Source organism: Nansenia antarctica, assembly GCF_963989245.1.
Source record: "Nansenia antarctica genome assembly, chromosome: 8".
NCBI classification, from domain to species: Eukaryota; Metazoa; Chordata; class Actinopteri; order Argentiniformes; family Microstomatidae; genus Nansenia; species Nansenia antarctica.
Genome location: NC_137678.1, coordinates 49,094,756 through 49,112,426, shown reverse-complemented (window position 1 = coordinate 49,112,426; position 17,671 = coordinate 49,094,756). Strand labels below are relative to the sequence as shown.

At 44.0% G+C, this 17,671-nt stretch overlaps 1 protein-coding gene across 1 annotated transcript; it reads right to left on the bottom strand.

Annotated features, from left to right (window-relative positions):
* Positions 1–3,186: 3,186 nt before the first annotated feature.
* Positions 3,187–16,811, bottom strand: LOC308164352 (tudor domain-containing protein 7B-like; the record flags this gene model as incomplete). The annotated part of the gene is made up of 14 exons (XM_080538462.1): positions 3,187–3,404; positions 4,612–4,772; positions 6,084–6,613; positions 8,512–8,619; positions 8,857–8,994; positions 9,185–9,268; positions 9,359–9,493; positions 9,992–10,191; positions 10,311–10,422; positions 11,103–11,295; positions 11,657–12,021; positions 13,609–13,789; positions 15,310–15,496; positions 16,607–16,811. The coding sequence occupies 14 exons, from the start codon at positions 16,809–16,811 to the stop codon at positions 3,187–3,189; spliced, it is 2,817 nt and encodes a 938-aa protein (XP_080394588.1).
* Between the last annotated feature and the right edge of the window lie 860 nt (positions 16,812–17,671).

The following is a 17,671-nucleotide window of genomic DNA, read 5'->3' as shown; positions in this document are numbered from 1 at the left end:
TTTGAAAGGAACATGATGTATGAAAAGTTTTTCAAAAAAATAAAGTGGACTTTATTACTACTCTCATGCAACAAATCGTAAGGCATAGGCCTATCAGTATTCTATAGTTTGACCCTATACATACGTGTGTTGCTGATTGATTTCAAACACGAATCTGTTTAAGAGTCATGCATTTTTAACTAACGTTTCAACACGTTAATCAATCAACTAAAGGCAAAACTAAAGGCAGGCGTTATGTGAGGACTGGGGTATGGTGTGTGTGTGTGTGTGGGGGGGGGGGGGGGGGCTGTCTGCACTGAAGTTGAAGTTAAGCAGACAGTTCAATAGAACAGTTGTTCTCCTAAGAGGTAGATGTAGGCTATTCTATTGGAGCAACAACGTTATTAGTATTGAACTGCAAAGTTACTGTGACATTAGGCCAGGGGTCTAAAACAATGGGCACTTTGCTGTGGAGTGGCAGCAGCCAAGTACCGTATTTTCCGCACTATAAGGCGCACCGGATTATAAGGCGCACCTTCAATGAATGGCCTATTTTAGAACTGTTTTCATATACAGGGCGCACCGGATTATAAGGCGCACCGGATTATAAGGCGCACCGGATTATAAAGCGCATAGAATAGAAAATACTGCAGTCAAACGTTTGACTGGGGTTGCGTTACACCCAAGCTCCACCTACTGCGTCGCGTCACCTCTCCATCGGTGTTGTGTCAACTTCCCGTTGTCCATGCTCCACCTGAGCGTTGTCACCATCAACGTTCTACCTGCTCCACTGTCAAAAATATATATTTTTCCACCTCAAGTATCAGCCGTTCGTCATCCATTTTTGCAACAAGCGTCAAGGACCTGCGGTGATTCACAGCTGACTCGCGTGAATAGCAATTCGCAATAGCTGCGACCACGAGATATAGAGTAGTTAGCTACAAGCATTTTCAATCTGGTATTATCTCTATTAGTGGATTAACCGCTGTGGTGATTTAACAGCTGATAAAAATACATCAAGTAGACTACAAACAGAGCAAAACAATAAAACAACACCAGAAAACAACCAATAGGCTATACAATTATAACCAACAACCAATATGTGACAGCTCCTGGTGAAATGTGCAACGTCATTTTTCAGTTTTGTGACTCTGAATGCAGCCACAGCTACGAACGCTGCTAACAAAACACATCGCTACGAAGGTCTAAACTGTATTTTAATAACATGACAACATGCTGGGAGAACATCGACATGCTAAAAACACATAACTACACATAACTAGATGAACACACAGTTCTTGCTTTTGAACACGAGCTAAAACGAAAGTATGTTTACAAATCAACCCTCCCTTACCGGTAGCCTCCGGCAAACGAGAATAATGAATCCAATACACAAGTGTTTAGTGATCGTTAAACTATTGTTTATTATATCGAGTGGGTACTTTAAAACTTCAAGTTGAAAGCACCAACAAGGACCGCCTCGAAATTCATCGATGTTCATGTCCCGTGCTCGCGCTGTTGCCTTCATTCGAATAGTGACTGTAGAGACGCTTCTACTTGCGGCTCTCTGTTCAACAACCCACTGTTGGAGTTTGTCCTCTAACTGTGTCTAACTGTGGCCATCTCGCTTTGTTCCCTCGGAAACTCTGTTTAGTCTTCTTTACTTGGGGTCTTTATACACACAAGTGGTGTGGGACTGTGAGTAAGCACAACACCGGTGTTTACTGAATACCGTAATGCTGCAAGCGGTGCGGCTTTGTAGTTTACCAGTCGTACTGAAACATTTTGACAGAGCGCCTTGAGCGCCGTGTACAACCAGTATGGATCAACCAATTCACAAATTGATCCATATATAAGGCGCTCCGGGTTATAAGGCGCACTGTCGTTTTTTTTGAAAATTAAAGGCTTTTAAGTGCGCCTTATAGTGCGGAAAATACGGTACTTGACAGACCAAATGCATAAACATATACCAGTAATTGTGCTTTTAATCATTAAAAGCATGAATTGCTATTGGCAAAACAATCAATGTTTTAGAAGTTTCAGTAGTTTGGGTGACACATTGAAAGCATCGGTGAGGGTCAGGGTCTTAGATGACCAAATCTTTCAAATGTTATCATGTATGTATGTGTGTGTTAAGACCGCACAGACTCACGTCGTCAAGATGAAGTCCGCTATTGCAAGAGGAGATCTCAATATCCACGTACCTCTTCCACTGCTTACCCCAAATCTATTTATAGCAAACGGGTCCCGCGTTGTGACAGACGAATACTTTGACCAGATATGGTTCCTTCTCGGACCGGTCGAGTCACACTATGGGGTCGCTTCATCCAAGGGAAAATAACGCTCGCAACTAACAAACAAAAACATTCATGGCACGCGCGGATATCCTATAATGTTGACAACTCTCTCGCTGAAATTAAATACTCAACTTTCCTTTCAACTTCTCTTTCCGTGGTTGGCGTACTGTGTGTAACACTCCCTCAAAGGCTAAGTCAACTTTCGGTACACCCCCTCGCTGGCCTGCCACTCCAGTGATGTCATTGCTTCGGTCCGAGGCAAGCGCGCATAGAACAATAAATAACAATAATACCTTCATTTGTATAGAACTTTTCTAAACAAATGCTAACTGTGCTGTATATTTCTCTCTTCCAAATAACACTCGGATCCGTCGCCCAATAAATTCTCCCAACGCTAATACTAAATAAGTAATACTCTTTTAGGCTACTCTATTATCTTACGAAAATAAATATAATTATGGAAGACATTTCGAAAGCAGGGAACATTAATAAAATGAACAAGCAAAGCATGGAATGTATTTGTTATCCTACTCATAACAATCATTTAGAATGAGAAAATATGATAATGCCTTCCAAGCACAAAACTTTGTATAACTCCACATTCACTCAATTTCGGCATTTTATTTTTTAAGTAGTGGGAGATCATGCAAAAAGAAAAACAAGTGCACAGCAAAAGCTCAGGCATTTAAAGATCTAAAGGATCAGAAAAAAGGAAACAAATAAAGTAACACACTAAAACAATAACACAGCCACAAATTAAATTAACAAAGAGATAAATGGCTTAATGTGCGAAGAACAAAAGCTGGTGCTAAATAACTGAAAATAGGGATTGAAAACAGAACAATACACCCAGCTCTGGAATAAGATTATTATTATTTTTAAAACACACACACACACAGACCAGAGAGTCCTAGGCAGCGGTACTGAGCTCCTGGGGGAACTCAGCCATGATGTGGTGCAGCCAGACGTCCGTGTCTGTTGCCGTGTCCACCACAAAGATGGACACCTTCCTGTCCCAGGGCAGGGCTGCGTCCTGGACCGACTCCATCTGAGCCACCAGGCCCTTCTTCTCCACGTGGCTCCTGAACACGATGGAGGCCGCCTCCGACCACTGCCTCTGCTCGACACCTGGGGAGGAAGAGGCCAATCAGATGAGCCTGATCTGATCATCTGACACTGTTACATTTCCTGAAATTAGATTGAGGTGTCCAGACCACTGCCTCAACACTGGTGTTGTTGCATCCCACGAGTCTAAAAGTGCTTCCTGTCTCCTCATCCACACACTGATCTGACAGACCTGGCTGATAGACCTGGCTGACCTGGCTGATCCACACACTGATCTGATAGACCTGGCTGATAGACCTGGCTGACCTGGCTGATCCACACACTGATCTGATAGACCTGGCTGATAGACCTGGCTGACCTGGCTGATCCACACACTGATCTGATAGACCTGGCTGATAGACCTGGCTGACCTGGCTGATCCACACACTGATCTGACAGACCTGGCTGATAGACCTGGCTGACCTGGCTGATCCACACACTGATCTGATAGACCTGGCTGATAGACCTGGCTGACCTGGCTGATCCACACACTGATCTGACAGACCTGGCTGATAGACCTGGCTGACCTGGCTGATCCACACACTGATCTGACAGACCTGGCTGATAGACCTGGCTGACCTGGCTGATCCACACACTGATCTGATAGACCTGGCTGATAGACCTGGCTGATAGACCTGGCTGATCCACACACTGATCTGACAGACCTGGCTGATCCACACACTGATCTGATAGACCTGGCTGATGAAAGCACATTGCTGTGGGGGATGGGGGGGGGTCTAGTAAGCTCAGTGCAGATAAAGGAGGGGAAAACAGGGGAATGCCAAAGACCGGTCTTATTTATCAACCGGCAATCAATTCATCAATTTACTCTCAGCAGGGACTTCCCACACCTTCTGAAACATCAAATTCAAGCACTTTTCAAGGACTTTCAAGACTCAATTACCTCAAATTCAAGGACCCCCAACACGGCATAGTTTGAGACAGATCTAGATGAGAATTTATATAATAGGAACTATACGGACAACAATTAAAAAGAGAGGCTTGAATGTGTGAACACTAGATGGTCTGTTGCCTTCTCTACCACAGCACAGCAAAACAATATATTGTGAAATATGTGTTAAGTTAAGCAATGTGACTTATCTGCCATAATTACGTAAAACAGTCAATGTGATCAATCATACGCTCAGCTCATTTCTTTGATGATGATGATGATGATGATGATGATGATGATGTGATGAATCAGGGCCATCATATCTCAGCGTCCACTCACCAGCCAACTGTGCAGTGATGCCTTGGAAGGGTAGCTGTCTAAACTCCTCAATCAGAGGCTGCAGCTGGGTGCACCTGACTAGCTCATGTTTTCCGTAATCCAGCTTGTACACAGACACCAGGCCGTTAGGCAGCAGCCCCTTCACCACCACCCGGTGCCAGCTGGGAAAGGAGGGGGAAGGGAGAGCGTCAGAAAATCTCCCAAAATAAACGTCATTGTTTTGTTGCCCATAACTTATCAGAAGGTATAACATAAACCAGGGGGGTATTCCATCAACGTTGCTAAAGGATAATCCAGGCTTATTTTTTCATGAGATGCATCAAAATAAGCCTCCTTCCTTTAGCGACGTTGATGGAATACCCCCCTGGACCTGTTTGTCAGAGACTAAACATATAGTGCAAGGCAACAGTTTCTAAAACCAGCTGATATTTTTGAAGGGTCAAAAATCGAAGACGTCAAATGCCTCTGGGAGTTGAACCGCATGCCCAACTGCAGATGTGGTCATGGCTAGGGCTGGGTTCAAAAAATCGATTTCCCGATTCTGAATCGATCTTCATTAAATGAGCGATATATCGATTCATAAATCCCGAGATCGATTTTTTTTTTTTTTTTGCTTGCAGCTTCAACCCGCAACGAGATCTCGTGGCCAGATCTCGCGCTACAATAATGTATCATATCTCACGCAACGTGAGGTCTCAACACTAAAATCTAAAAACATGGCGATGGCAGGGACACTCAAGTCACCACCAGGCTTAAAGTCAGATGTCTGGGTGCATTTTGGATTTTTAAAATGTGACGATAGAGATGAGCTGGACAAAAGCAAAGTCATATGTAAATAAAAAGTACATTCATGTAACTGCTTTGGAGTCAATTCATTGATATGTTTAACAATGCTACATGTTATAGGGTTCCTTGAACCATTTATAGCATTAGTTCGGAGAATCTCTTTCATATTCAAGCAAAAAATGTATATTGTAACTAGATCGAATCGGAATCGAATCGAATCGAATCGAATCGTGAATCGAATCGAATCCGGAGCTGTGAATCGGAATCGAATCGTTTTGGGAAATCAGTGGCGATACCCAGCCCTAGTCATGGCCTCCAGGTCAGGCTGTGTGGAGGACCGAAGCAGGCGAGAGTGGCACTGTGCCATGCTGTAAACTTGCCAGCACCACTATGTTAACGTTTCAAGGCGAATTAAACTATACATTTAGTAATGACGGAGTAACACTCTTTGATCGCCAACGGCATCGTCGTTAAAAAGGAATGCGAAAGAGCTATGATGTTTCCTGAGTTTATTCTGCGTTTTAGCGTATTAAGGAAAATCCCCAAAACACAATTGATGTAATCTATAAACAAACCATACGGCTTTCTTTGTTGTTGTTGTTGTTGTTTTTCTAATTCCATGCATTAGCCTACAATGAGTCTGGCCTCTGATTTCTACCTCCATCAGCCTCCCCTGATGTACTCACTCTTTCTCCATTTTGGCGGCGTAGATCTCTCCTTTCCTCACATCCTCTACTCTGGTCCCCTCCTCTGTCTTGTTGTAGTAGAGGATCATCTCTCCCAACAGAACCTCCAGCTTATGCAGATCCTGCCAGGCCAGAAACACAAAGTGGCCCGGGTGACAGGCCACAGACACATAGATATCCAGGTTCTGGTCCGTCGGAGGAAGCTCCAGGAGAGGGGGCAGCCGCAGCGACTGTCCCCTGGCCGAAGTGACCCCCCTGGGGGCGACTTCGTCCACCGTCAACCCCTCTGATCCCTGGGCTGGGGTTGGGTGCGGCACAGGGCTGGTCAGGGACAGCTCCACCATCACCATCTTGGTGAGGTCACAGTCACCGCCACCAGAGCTCAGAGGGTTAGGGTTCCTCTGGCTGGGCCACTTCCACAGATCAGAGTGCGCCATCTGGTGGTTGATGCTGGTCTTCACCTCTAATGGAGTGCCATTAGAGGTGAACATGTAGATGTGAACCAGCTTGGCTTCATCCAGCTTGGAGATCTGAAGTGCAGAAAGAAGGGAGAAGAAGGGTTGAAAAAACAAAAATCTGATCCAAAATTAGCCCGTCATAAAAAGTATAGATATAGGATATAGCTCCACTATAAGGATTGAAATTAGTTACACCAGTAACACCACTGTAACTTTCTTCCTAGCAGAGCAAGAACTTCATCTTAAACGAACTGTGCATCTGAGTACATACACTTTTCAACAATATCTGTGTTTGTCCAAAAATAGATAGATATAGAAAGATAATACATGTGTTTGGCTATCATTCTCCACACTTGTTACACTATTAAGTGTGTGTGTATATATATATATATATATATATATATATATATATATATATATATATATGTATTAGGGCTGCCACAAACGATTATTTTCATAGTCGACTAATCGGATCATAAATTACAGCTTATCGCACAATTACTCAATCGCTCTTATTTAGCTATCATCTTCTAAATCAGCTTCTAAATTTAGCTTGAAGTTGTTAGTTGTTGTTGTAGGCATGTGCGAACTAAAAATAAAGACAATTAAAATGATTGTTCACTCAAAAATAGATATTTTAATGAACTTTGCAGATTTATTTCTGGCATCACTTGCATGTAATGTAATGTAAAGAGTAGTAGAGGGTGCAAACTGCTGAGTAAAATGAGGTAGGCTAGGCACTAGGCAACCAAAAGAATACAAAAACAAAAATAAATACTTGTACAGAGTACAAAAGTTTTGCTTTGCTTCACTCATCTCATAGTAGAACGCGCCTTCTTAGCACTGTAACGTTAAGACAACATTTTTAGCTATTTGATAAGTATCGCTTTGATGACAACGTAAAATAATGTAAGAAGGCTTTTAACGTAACGATATCGTTAGCCAATAACAAGCTAACTAGCTTACCGAGACGAGCCATCGTCTTCCTCGTCATCTGCCACAACGTGCTTCCTTTTTAGATGCTCGCGCATCATAGACGTGCTGCCATGATAAGCGAGTTCAGCTTTGCAAATTTTACATTTTACATTCTTTTTTTCAACGTTGTGGTTGAAATGCTCCCACACTTTAGAGGTACGAGGACAGGAAGACATTTCTCTGTTTGTTTTTCCGGGGAAGTCACGTGTGCCCCGGATGACCGACACTGCGCATGTACATCAAAGACACTGGGAGACGCTAGCCAGTGGCAGCTTCAGGGAAGAAAAACGAATGCTTATCGAATGAAATGAATGGTCTTTATTGTCATTGATATAGTACAGGTACCAAACAACGAAATTTGGGAGGGGGGGCTCCCCTGGTGCTAGGCAAAAAAAAAAAAAAAAAAACGCTTATTTCAGCTCCAAAAAAACATGCGACTACGGCGATTACCAAATATGTCGGCGACGATTTTGGTAGTCGACGTCGTCGTGACTAGTCGACTAATCGTGGCAGCCTTAATATGTATGTGTAATATGTCAGGGTTCCCACACCTTCTGAAACATCAAATTCAAGCACCTTTCAAGGACTTTCAAGACTCAATTCCCTCAAATTCAAGGACCCAACACGGCATAGTTTGAGACAGATCTAGATGAGTAATAGGAATTATGCGCTCACAGACAACAATTAAAAAGAGATTGAATGTGTGAATACTAGATGGTCTCTTGCCTTCTCTACCACAGCATAGCAAAACAGTATGTGAAATATGTGTAAAGTTAAGCAATACAGAGACTAAGCTAAGTAAAACATTTTTGAATATATATATATATTATTTTTTTTAGAGAGAGAGAGAGAGGGGAATTCAAGCACTTTCAATGACCCATGTCTATTCTCAAAAACTTTTAAGACCGTGATTTTTTTCCTCAAATTCACAAACATTCAAGGATTTCAAGGACCCGTGGGAACCCTGTATGTAAAGATACAACTGTGTGAATTACCTTTATGCTACAGTCCGTGGAGTTGTGGACAGCAGCTCTCAGCCAGAGGAGAGCTTTAGGAGGCCAGGCTCTCCCCACTGACATACCCTCCAGACAGCACTTGATCGCCTATAATAATAATAATAATAATAATATTAACACTGGTCTGGGAACCACTGCATTAGACTTATAGCTTTTCTAGACACTCAAACACGCTTAGACACACATTATAGACACAAGAGCACACTTCTACGATGCCCAACTGAGAAGGTAACCACATTTCTTGGGGAAAAAAGAATTAGCATTTCAAAATAAGAGTTGAAGTCTGTGGGTGTCGCTTCGGCGTCTGGTGTGTGGCTGTCTCACCTGGTGTGGGATGACCATGAGCTCATGTAAGAAAGGTGTGGGGATCTCCCTTAGCTCGATGACCTCCACAGAGGCAGGGGTTCCCAGGTCAACGAACCGAATATCCAGAACTCTGCCACCACAGTGGAGGTAGGTGATCTGACACAGGAGAATGGGACACAACATAGTTTTTGAGCATGCGTGGCATTCGGTGGAGACACTACATACCTCCATGAACATATCTGGGCAAGAGAACAGTGTTGTATTATCATAGAAATCATTGAAAAATGTCCAATCTTGCTGAATAATTCAATACATTTTAATTCTGAAAAAGGGACTCTTACAGTACCTCCACTCTGGACCATTTCCCATTGTGGCGGGCGAGGCAGCACATTCCACAAAACGGCTTCGACACCAACGACTCTGACGTGACCTGTCCCACAGCAACGGTCCAACTTCAATATAAGCTACTTACAATAAAACACAAATGGTATGCTAGTGTACTGTACCAGTCTTCATCTACCTGGGATATGAAGAAGGCTTCAATCTTCTTCAAAATGTCATTCAGCTTCACCTGCCCTCGTGAGGGCAGCTGGCAGAAGATGGTCTGATCAGTGCATATGTTGGTCACACACACTTTCATGTACATGCTGTTGACCTACAAGAGAAAACACAAAAGCTCCACATTACACGATTCACCACAATCAGTAATTTGTGAAACCATTTTTGAATGTGTAAATGTATTACCATCGATTCTTAAAGATGTATTGTAGTCCCTATTTTTTGCTTAAAAATGTTAATGTAACATCACAATGCTCAGCAGGTACCCTTGGTTATTCCATTGGCGTTTATGAAAGTAAACCGATGAATGAAAATGCTGTAGGCTTGTAAAAAATATTTGCATTAGCTTGAGATCTTGAAAACCAGAATTTCAAATCTCTCGACTGAGATTCTAGGAGCGAAGGAAGTCCAACCTAGGGTTGGAAATTATTGTTATTTATTCAAATACATTTTTGGAAATTATTGAAATTATTCGGAAAGTTGTCTGCGCCCCCCCCCCCCGGCACTTAAGTTTTTACTTATTAACTGAAGCTCCTTGGTTTACGACCTAACCTGCTGTAGAAAGCAAGTCCCCGGATGATGACATGCTACCAACCTGCAGAGGGCTTGCCATGGACTGATCCTGGAGGGCGAGGAGACAGGCAGCGTTGACATTGACATCAACATCGTGCAACGTGTTGTACAGCACCACCAGTGCCCCGTCCTTCCCCAGAGTCTCCAGCAGGAGGATCTTACCAACCGCCAGGGACCCCAGAGCCGCCAGCACAGCAGGCTCTGTCATAAAGCTCTCCAGGCCTGCAGAGAGAACACCACAGACAGACATCACTCAGGAGAACAGAGCAATAGAAGAGGATGATTGCTTCATCGATACGCTCCGAAGGTCCACGCGTCAGAAACTGAGGTTTGTAAGTTACCTGCTAGGCTGCAGTTGGCAGCTTGGAATGGCAACTGGAAGAAGTCCTTGTGCAGGTGGAGGAGCCTGCTTTTGCTAACGACTTCTGAGAATCCATGGTCCACATAGTACACCTGCAGGGGCAAGATTACGCCTGGTCAGAAATGGGGGCTTGGATTTGCAGTGGACCTTTATTTAAATGTTTTGCAACGTTTATCTCAAGTACATACGTATACATACATACATGATAAGCAATGCTTACGAAATCATACAACACTGATGACAATTAAAATATTTTCATTTGATTTCCTGGAGGCTTGCTATGGGTCAAATCCTCACTCAAGACTCGGGTGCTTGAAAAGCACCCAGGAGAATGAGTAAACTGTCTATACCTGTTTAAACTGTCAACGCAGCTAAACAAACCAGTGGTCTATGGACAACCACGCTGTCTCAACACTAAAGGGACGGATCTTTTCTTACAATGCGTTTAATATGATATTATTATTATTACTACATGCCATTTAGCTGACGCTTTTATCCAAAGCAACTTATATTGCAGCGAGTGCATACATTTCATTTTCCTGTTTATATTGTCCCAGCGGGAATCAAACCCTAAACCTATGTGTTGTTAGCACCATTCTCTACCAACCGAGCCACAGAGGACCCCACAACAGACGTCCAAATCAAGCCCGAAAAAAAAACTAAACTGTGTGTATAATATGACTGATGATGATATTATCATTATAATAATATGACTGGGGTTCTTATGTTCACCCAACTGATGTTGGCATAAATAGGGTATGAAAGACTTTACCTTGACCTGACCGTCACTCGTGACCTCACCGACTTGGGCTCGGATGACCTCCTCTCCACCTTCGAACCTCACGGCAACCAGTTCCCCCACGGCAGGGTTGAGTAAGGGCTTCTGTGCGCCGAGTCGGCTGTAGAGTATCTGCATGGTGTCTTCCATCGCCTCCTGGACGTCAGAATATTCCTTGCCTATGTACCTGAGGATCATGGTACATACACAAGGTTGGCGCAGTTTTGAAGGAACTCTTCTCTTTGGGGTCACATTTACAAAACCCCCGAATGACGTTTTGCCGCGCAGGAAGAATAACTTCACGGAAACATGCACTCAAAAACCATCTAGATCGACGGCAACAGATATATTATAGAAAGGCAAATGTACAAAAAAAAGTGAACCATCTCTTCAGAATGTTTGGCTACCACTGTGAGAAGCTCAATGACTCTGACCTTCAGAGTCATAAATACTTTATACACATCACCAGTCTCAGTTCACCTGAATGTATTTGCCTGATCCATATTTAATTTTTCGCTCCTCCTCACAATATGAACTTTGGCATCTACCTGATGATGACATCTTTGGTGCTGGCTTCCACCACCAGCACAGAGGAGTACTGCTCCTTGGGCTTAACCAGCGGGGGCACCAGGGGGCTGGCCGACGGGGGGTTGGTGGCACGGGGGACCTGCTGGGCTCTGCTCTTGTCCTCCGTGGGGAGGGCGTAGAGAATGGCCTTCTTCTTGTTGTCAAGAAAGGGGTACTCCACGGTGCACGCGTCCAGCAGCAGCGACAGGTTGTCTAGTTCGGGGAAAGGAGTCTTGAAGGTTTCCTGGAAGAGCTTGGGGAGGGCGTGGGCCCACAGGCCATGGATGTTCTTGGACAGGAGCTCTTTGAGTTTGAGGCAAATGTCCGGTGGGACTGTTGCAGCCGTCTGGGAGGGGGGGGTAGGAGGGGTTTGTGACGTTGTGCCGACAGTGGCTGATTTCGCTGGAGGGGTGATGCTGGGGGCTTTGGACAGAAGGGGGAAAACCAGTCGGTCGTCTCGTTTAGTGCTGCTGACCCATTCAATCTGGAACACAATTTAATTTTATTTTTTATTTAACCAGGCAGGCATTGTAGGCATTTACATTGGCGGCCTGGCAAAAGACAAAAGCCTCTTAGGGGGAGGGGGGGCTGAAAAGAAATCAGGTTACATGTTAAAACAAAAGAGCACACACAACAGACAGTGGCACACATCCAAGCATTTCCAGCACAGTTAAAAGATAGAAAAATACAGACATCTCCAACACCTCCTCCACTTACATACAGTCACAGCATCAGTTATAAGTTAGGGGAAGCGGTGTCATTCTACTCATAACTCACACCAACTGCACATTTCTCATACAACTCAAATCATGATCTGAAAACTTCACATGAATTTGGCAACTTCTTCACAGGTGGAGTGTGTCTTAACACAGACTGTTCTATTCAAAACTAGTTTTGATTTAACTGCTGGGTCCTTTATATGATCTACTGTACTGTACTGTACTTACTTTAAGCATAGAGGTAAGGAGAGGAAACGTGGGCCAAAGTGTCACCTTAGTTAGTGATTGTCTACAGCAGAGACACAAGATCTCATTAACACAACCTAACTGTGATTTATGATTTACTGTAATGACATTTCTATATCTGGGTGAACAATGGAGTTCTAACTGGTATCTGGGTATTTACCAGCCTCAAATACTCATACTTGGCATCACAGCTCGAACCGCACCTCCGACCTCTACTTCAGCAGCGTGTGTGCATGGCGGAACTGCTGCGGCTCTCATGCTTGCGGCTTCCGTACTGGCAGTGCAGCTTTAACAGCAGAGCTGCTACTACCAGCCCTATCTTTGTCGATTGAGGTTTGCCTTTGCATGCATTGCATGCAGAAAATAATGGTGAGAATCAAAATCTCTAGATGGCGTGTCGCGGCAGCCAGCGTGAGACGTGCACCTTGCGCGCTGTATGGCTGCTCTAACCCGTTAACATGGGCGCTGAAATGAAAAGCACACGCACTGCTGAGGTAGAGGTCGGCAGAGAAATGTTTCAATACTACAAAGCGATACTAGTGTCCACCAAATGCACTTTGGCCTGCAAGAAAGTGTGTTTGAAACATAACTTTCACTCCTCTAAGCAACACTGAACCTGGGAGGCCCAAAACCACCTACATTTTAGGCATTTAGCAGACGCCTTATTCCAAAAGCGACTTACAATCAATACATTTGACTAAGCAAGTGAATCATCAATCCACCAGTTGATGGAAGAGTAATCTAGCTCAGGCCAGGGGCCTTTGGCAGTCTCAGTTCACCTGGCGCAGAACTGTGACACAACTGTGCAAACACAAGAGCTGGAACAGATTAACCTGTCATAGGGAAAGGCGCAGGATGCTGCCAAGGACCGAATGCAACGGAGAGAGCTCATTGAAGCCTTATGTCCCAAAGGGGATGAAGAGGAGTAAGGAAGTAATCAATATTGTAATTGTTGCAGTCATACTCACTGAGCAAATGTGCGTCCAGTTCTCCATGTCTATGATGGCCTGGCCGTGTAGTTCCTGGCAGAACATTTCCCGGTACACAGTGGGCAGTTTGGACTGCCAGAGACCACAAGAATACTTGGTCAGGACCTCTATGAGGCGACTCTGAACCAATTCTTGGTCGTAGTCGTAGATGTTCTTTGGCCTTGGGGAGGGAGCTGGAAAACAGCAGCAAAAACGCTTTACTAGTCTAGTAATAGTTTACTCCACGTTGTGTGGGAAGAGACTAGATTAGTGATTACCTCACCCATAACTGTGGGTAGTCTACATTAGTGATTGACTTAAAGTGGGGAGAAAGAAATGATTAATCTAAAAAGTGTTGGGACAGGCCTATATAAAGGGGTGCGTGGACAATGGGGTCGCACTCACCAGCAGGTTTATCCTGATGGTCACCTGATGGCCCGGAAGGTAGCGGCAACCTCTTGTCTGGACTAAAGACAGAGAGATTGTGTCACCATCAATATGAAGTGTGCCACCATCAACATGAGCAACTTGCTTTGTATCATCAAATAGACTAAATGTTTTGTGAACTACAGTAGGTATCTAATTTGAAACCTATTTCTGACACAGAAGATTACAAAAACAAATGTGTGTGTGAGTGTGTGCGTTTGCATCCATACACACTGACTAAAATTCACATTTATATGTTTGCAATACGGCGATAATATTGTGTATGTATGATGAAATTGTCCCCAATAACATGTTCATTAACCCTTAAATTACCACCCAGTTTTTCTGTGTATGACAATTAAACAGTGAATTAGGACTTTCCAAAGAGACCTCGAATAAATTATTTCTGGAAAGAAAAAATGTCAACACTCCTATCAATAGTTATGCAATGTTGCCTATATGCATGCCTCTATAGCTATTTTAATGCAAAAAACCCAGTAGAAATTAGAATTTTTACGTAGGAGACTCTTTTGGTGGAGCAGAATATCTGTTTACAGACTTGTGACTTCATTTTTCAGCAAAAACTTCAGACAGTGCATCTACAAGCGGTCATCAGAAGGTGCTAAAAGTGTTTATTGGGGTTAATTGGAGCTCCAAATGGCAACTGCACCAAGGCGATCGAGCACTGCTATTGACTATCCTCCACAAGCACATCCCATGCATATGGACTACCTAAGATTAAGCTCACAGTCACTTATTGTAAATAATGTTATTTGTCAATTATGTTCTGTACTATTGTCATTTTTCTTCTTATCTTGAATTATGCCTATTGTCTTATTGTCTTGTGCTGCAATCACAAGTCATGAACCGAAGCCTAAGAATGTTACCCTCTTACACTTGTGTAATGTGCCAGGTTTATGTCACAATAAACTTGAAACTGTTTGAAATAAAGCTTGTTTGAAATAAAGCAGCCTGGTCACTCATGATGTCACAGTAGGTACTTAATGCTCACATCAGTCCGGAGTACCATGTCTGAACGGAATAGGGTGGGCAGGTTACTTAAGCAACGATGACTGAGAGAAAGTGGGGAATATTAACCTTTTTCTCCTCTCTCCGCTGCTCTCCTCTCGGCTCTCACACACACAGACACATCTTTGCTGCTTCCAATTTTAGTGACAAAAGCCTCACATCCTAATAAAATGTGAATACTGAATCCAGAATCTGGGAGCCTGTGTGTGTGTGTGTGTGTCTGTGTGTGTCCTTGAGTCGCCTCACCTCTCACACTGCACAGGTGGTTTCTTCATCTGAATGATGGGTCCTCTGTGCTGGGCATCAGGGTTGAACCCAAGACCTCCGTAGCCTCTATTCATGTGCGGGCGTCTCCCCATAGATGTCTGGGTCATGAGCCTGCCAGACAGCCCACAGTGCGTTGGTTGACGGAACGACGATGTCCGGGGCTTTTCTGGAAGACAAGTGGGAAGGAGGAGAGACAACAGCCTTCAGGGTTTGAGAAGCTTCATACTACCCCCCCCCCTCCCCCCGTCAGGTTTTGTTCACACACCAAAATATTGTACAGAGAGCAAGCGAGCGAGAGGGAGAGAGGGCTTTTTAAGGAGTTGTATTCTTAGCTTCCTGTAGAAAGCCGATGTTCTCAGAGGAATACTGGCTGAACTAGGCCAGCCCGTCTTGTTTTCTAGTTCACTGTCTGACCTGCAAGAGCCCAGTTACTAAGTTCTGTTCCAACCATCCATGTCCATAGTTCAGCAGTAGCAAAATGTCTGCCAGAAACATATTGTTAACTATTGTCCTCAAATGAGGCATTTCTCCATCTCTCATTGGACGGCGGTGACAAGAATAGGGGAGGCTGTGGCGCAGGAGGTAGAGCTGCCGTCTAATGATCACAAGGTTGGCAGATCGGCGGTTTGAGCCCCAGCTGGCCACATGTCGAAGTGTCCTTGAGCAAGACATTGAACCCCAAATTGCTCCCAATGAGCGGGCCGGCGCCTTACATGGTAGCTTGCCGCCATTGGTGTGTGAATGAGAGGCCATTGTAAAGCGCTTTGGAATAAGACGCTATATATGTCAGTCCATTTTTATTTATTTTTTTACCTACCGTTAAACAGGAATGAGGAGGGTTTAACCCTGATCGGGCAGTTCACAATCTGTGACCGGCCGGGCCTCTTGGAGGTCCTCTGTCGGGCTACCAGTTGAGCAATGTGTGAAGTCTCTTCCAGGACGCCCGCAAAACACATGAGCTAGAACAAGTTACGGTAGTATGAAGATCACAAAAGGCATGAAGAAAAAAACCCACACCGTAAAACTATTATTGCATGTCAGTATTGCATGCGATGATTTTACAGAGGCCAAAGATTTAATCAAGTTACCAATAATAATACAATTCTGCGTTAAGTGACTGAGTAGCAAATTAATGAGCAGCGGCTATGGAACTTCTGAACTATCTGTGAATAGGATTATATCTTTATACGTGTAGTAGCCTATATGTTGTACACAACATCCAAAGGTCAATATAAATGTAATGTACAGATGAAGTGGTCGTGGCTAGCTACTGTACCCACCCTTCCATTGCGAATCTCCACCCGCACCACCGTGGGGATGCTCCTGAGATAGGCCTCCGTGGAGGGGTAGCCCAGCCGGTTGAGGGGGATGAACTCTCCCGTCAGAGACCTGTAGTCCGTCTGCAGGCGTGCGATGGACACCCCATCTTTATCCGACTGGAGGACAGCCCGGATCAACTTCATCACATCAGTATCAGCCATCCTGCTGAACAACAACAACAACAACAACAACAACAACAAAACATCATGTTGGAATCATAACACATTGTTCTTTACCTTCACCATTGACTATTCCGTTACAAAACGTGATCTCAAGTAAAGGCCTCAACGTTGGCGACTCCAGTCTCCAGATCGCCATAGGACGCCAGTGCTGTCCAACCTTGCCATACCTGTACTAGTCTGGGAACCAAGATTTCTATTTTGTCCTAGACTCAAAGCCTGTAGCTAGCTACGGTTATTAGCCCACAGTTGATAACTTGCTCAAAACATCAATGTTGTTCCACATGCTTGATAGCTAGCTAACTTCACAGCTGAGGATAACTCAATGATAGAGCCTAGCTAGCTTGCTCTTTTAGCCTAATATTTCGATCCAGGATTATACTTTTTTCGGTTGATATAACGCAAACTACTTTGGTTAAATGTATATCGAGTGATGAACAGTAATTTATCATAAAAGTACAACGTGAATCACCTGACACCAAGCCGTCTTGCTAATTGGCAATCAATGGTGGAAGCCACTGTTTGGAAAAAATGCTTCTCAATCACGACGAGGCATCGTCCATTTCAGAGTCTAGTACTAAAAATGGATAAATAGTCGTCTACTTTAGGTGATTACCTGACTCCAAGACTGCTGGCACTGTTTGGAAAAGGAGTTTTCTTTTAATCAAAATGACTCTGAGGCCTCGTCGACTGAAGTTCGTTGGACATGTGGTCGACACGACGTCACCTCAATCGCGACGTTGATGCGCGAGACACCACACCTCTCAATGTCAGGGTATCCGCGGTGTCTTGAAAAGTATTACAAGTTGATAAATACATTTTGGGAAAATCAAGACCCTTAA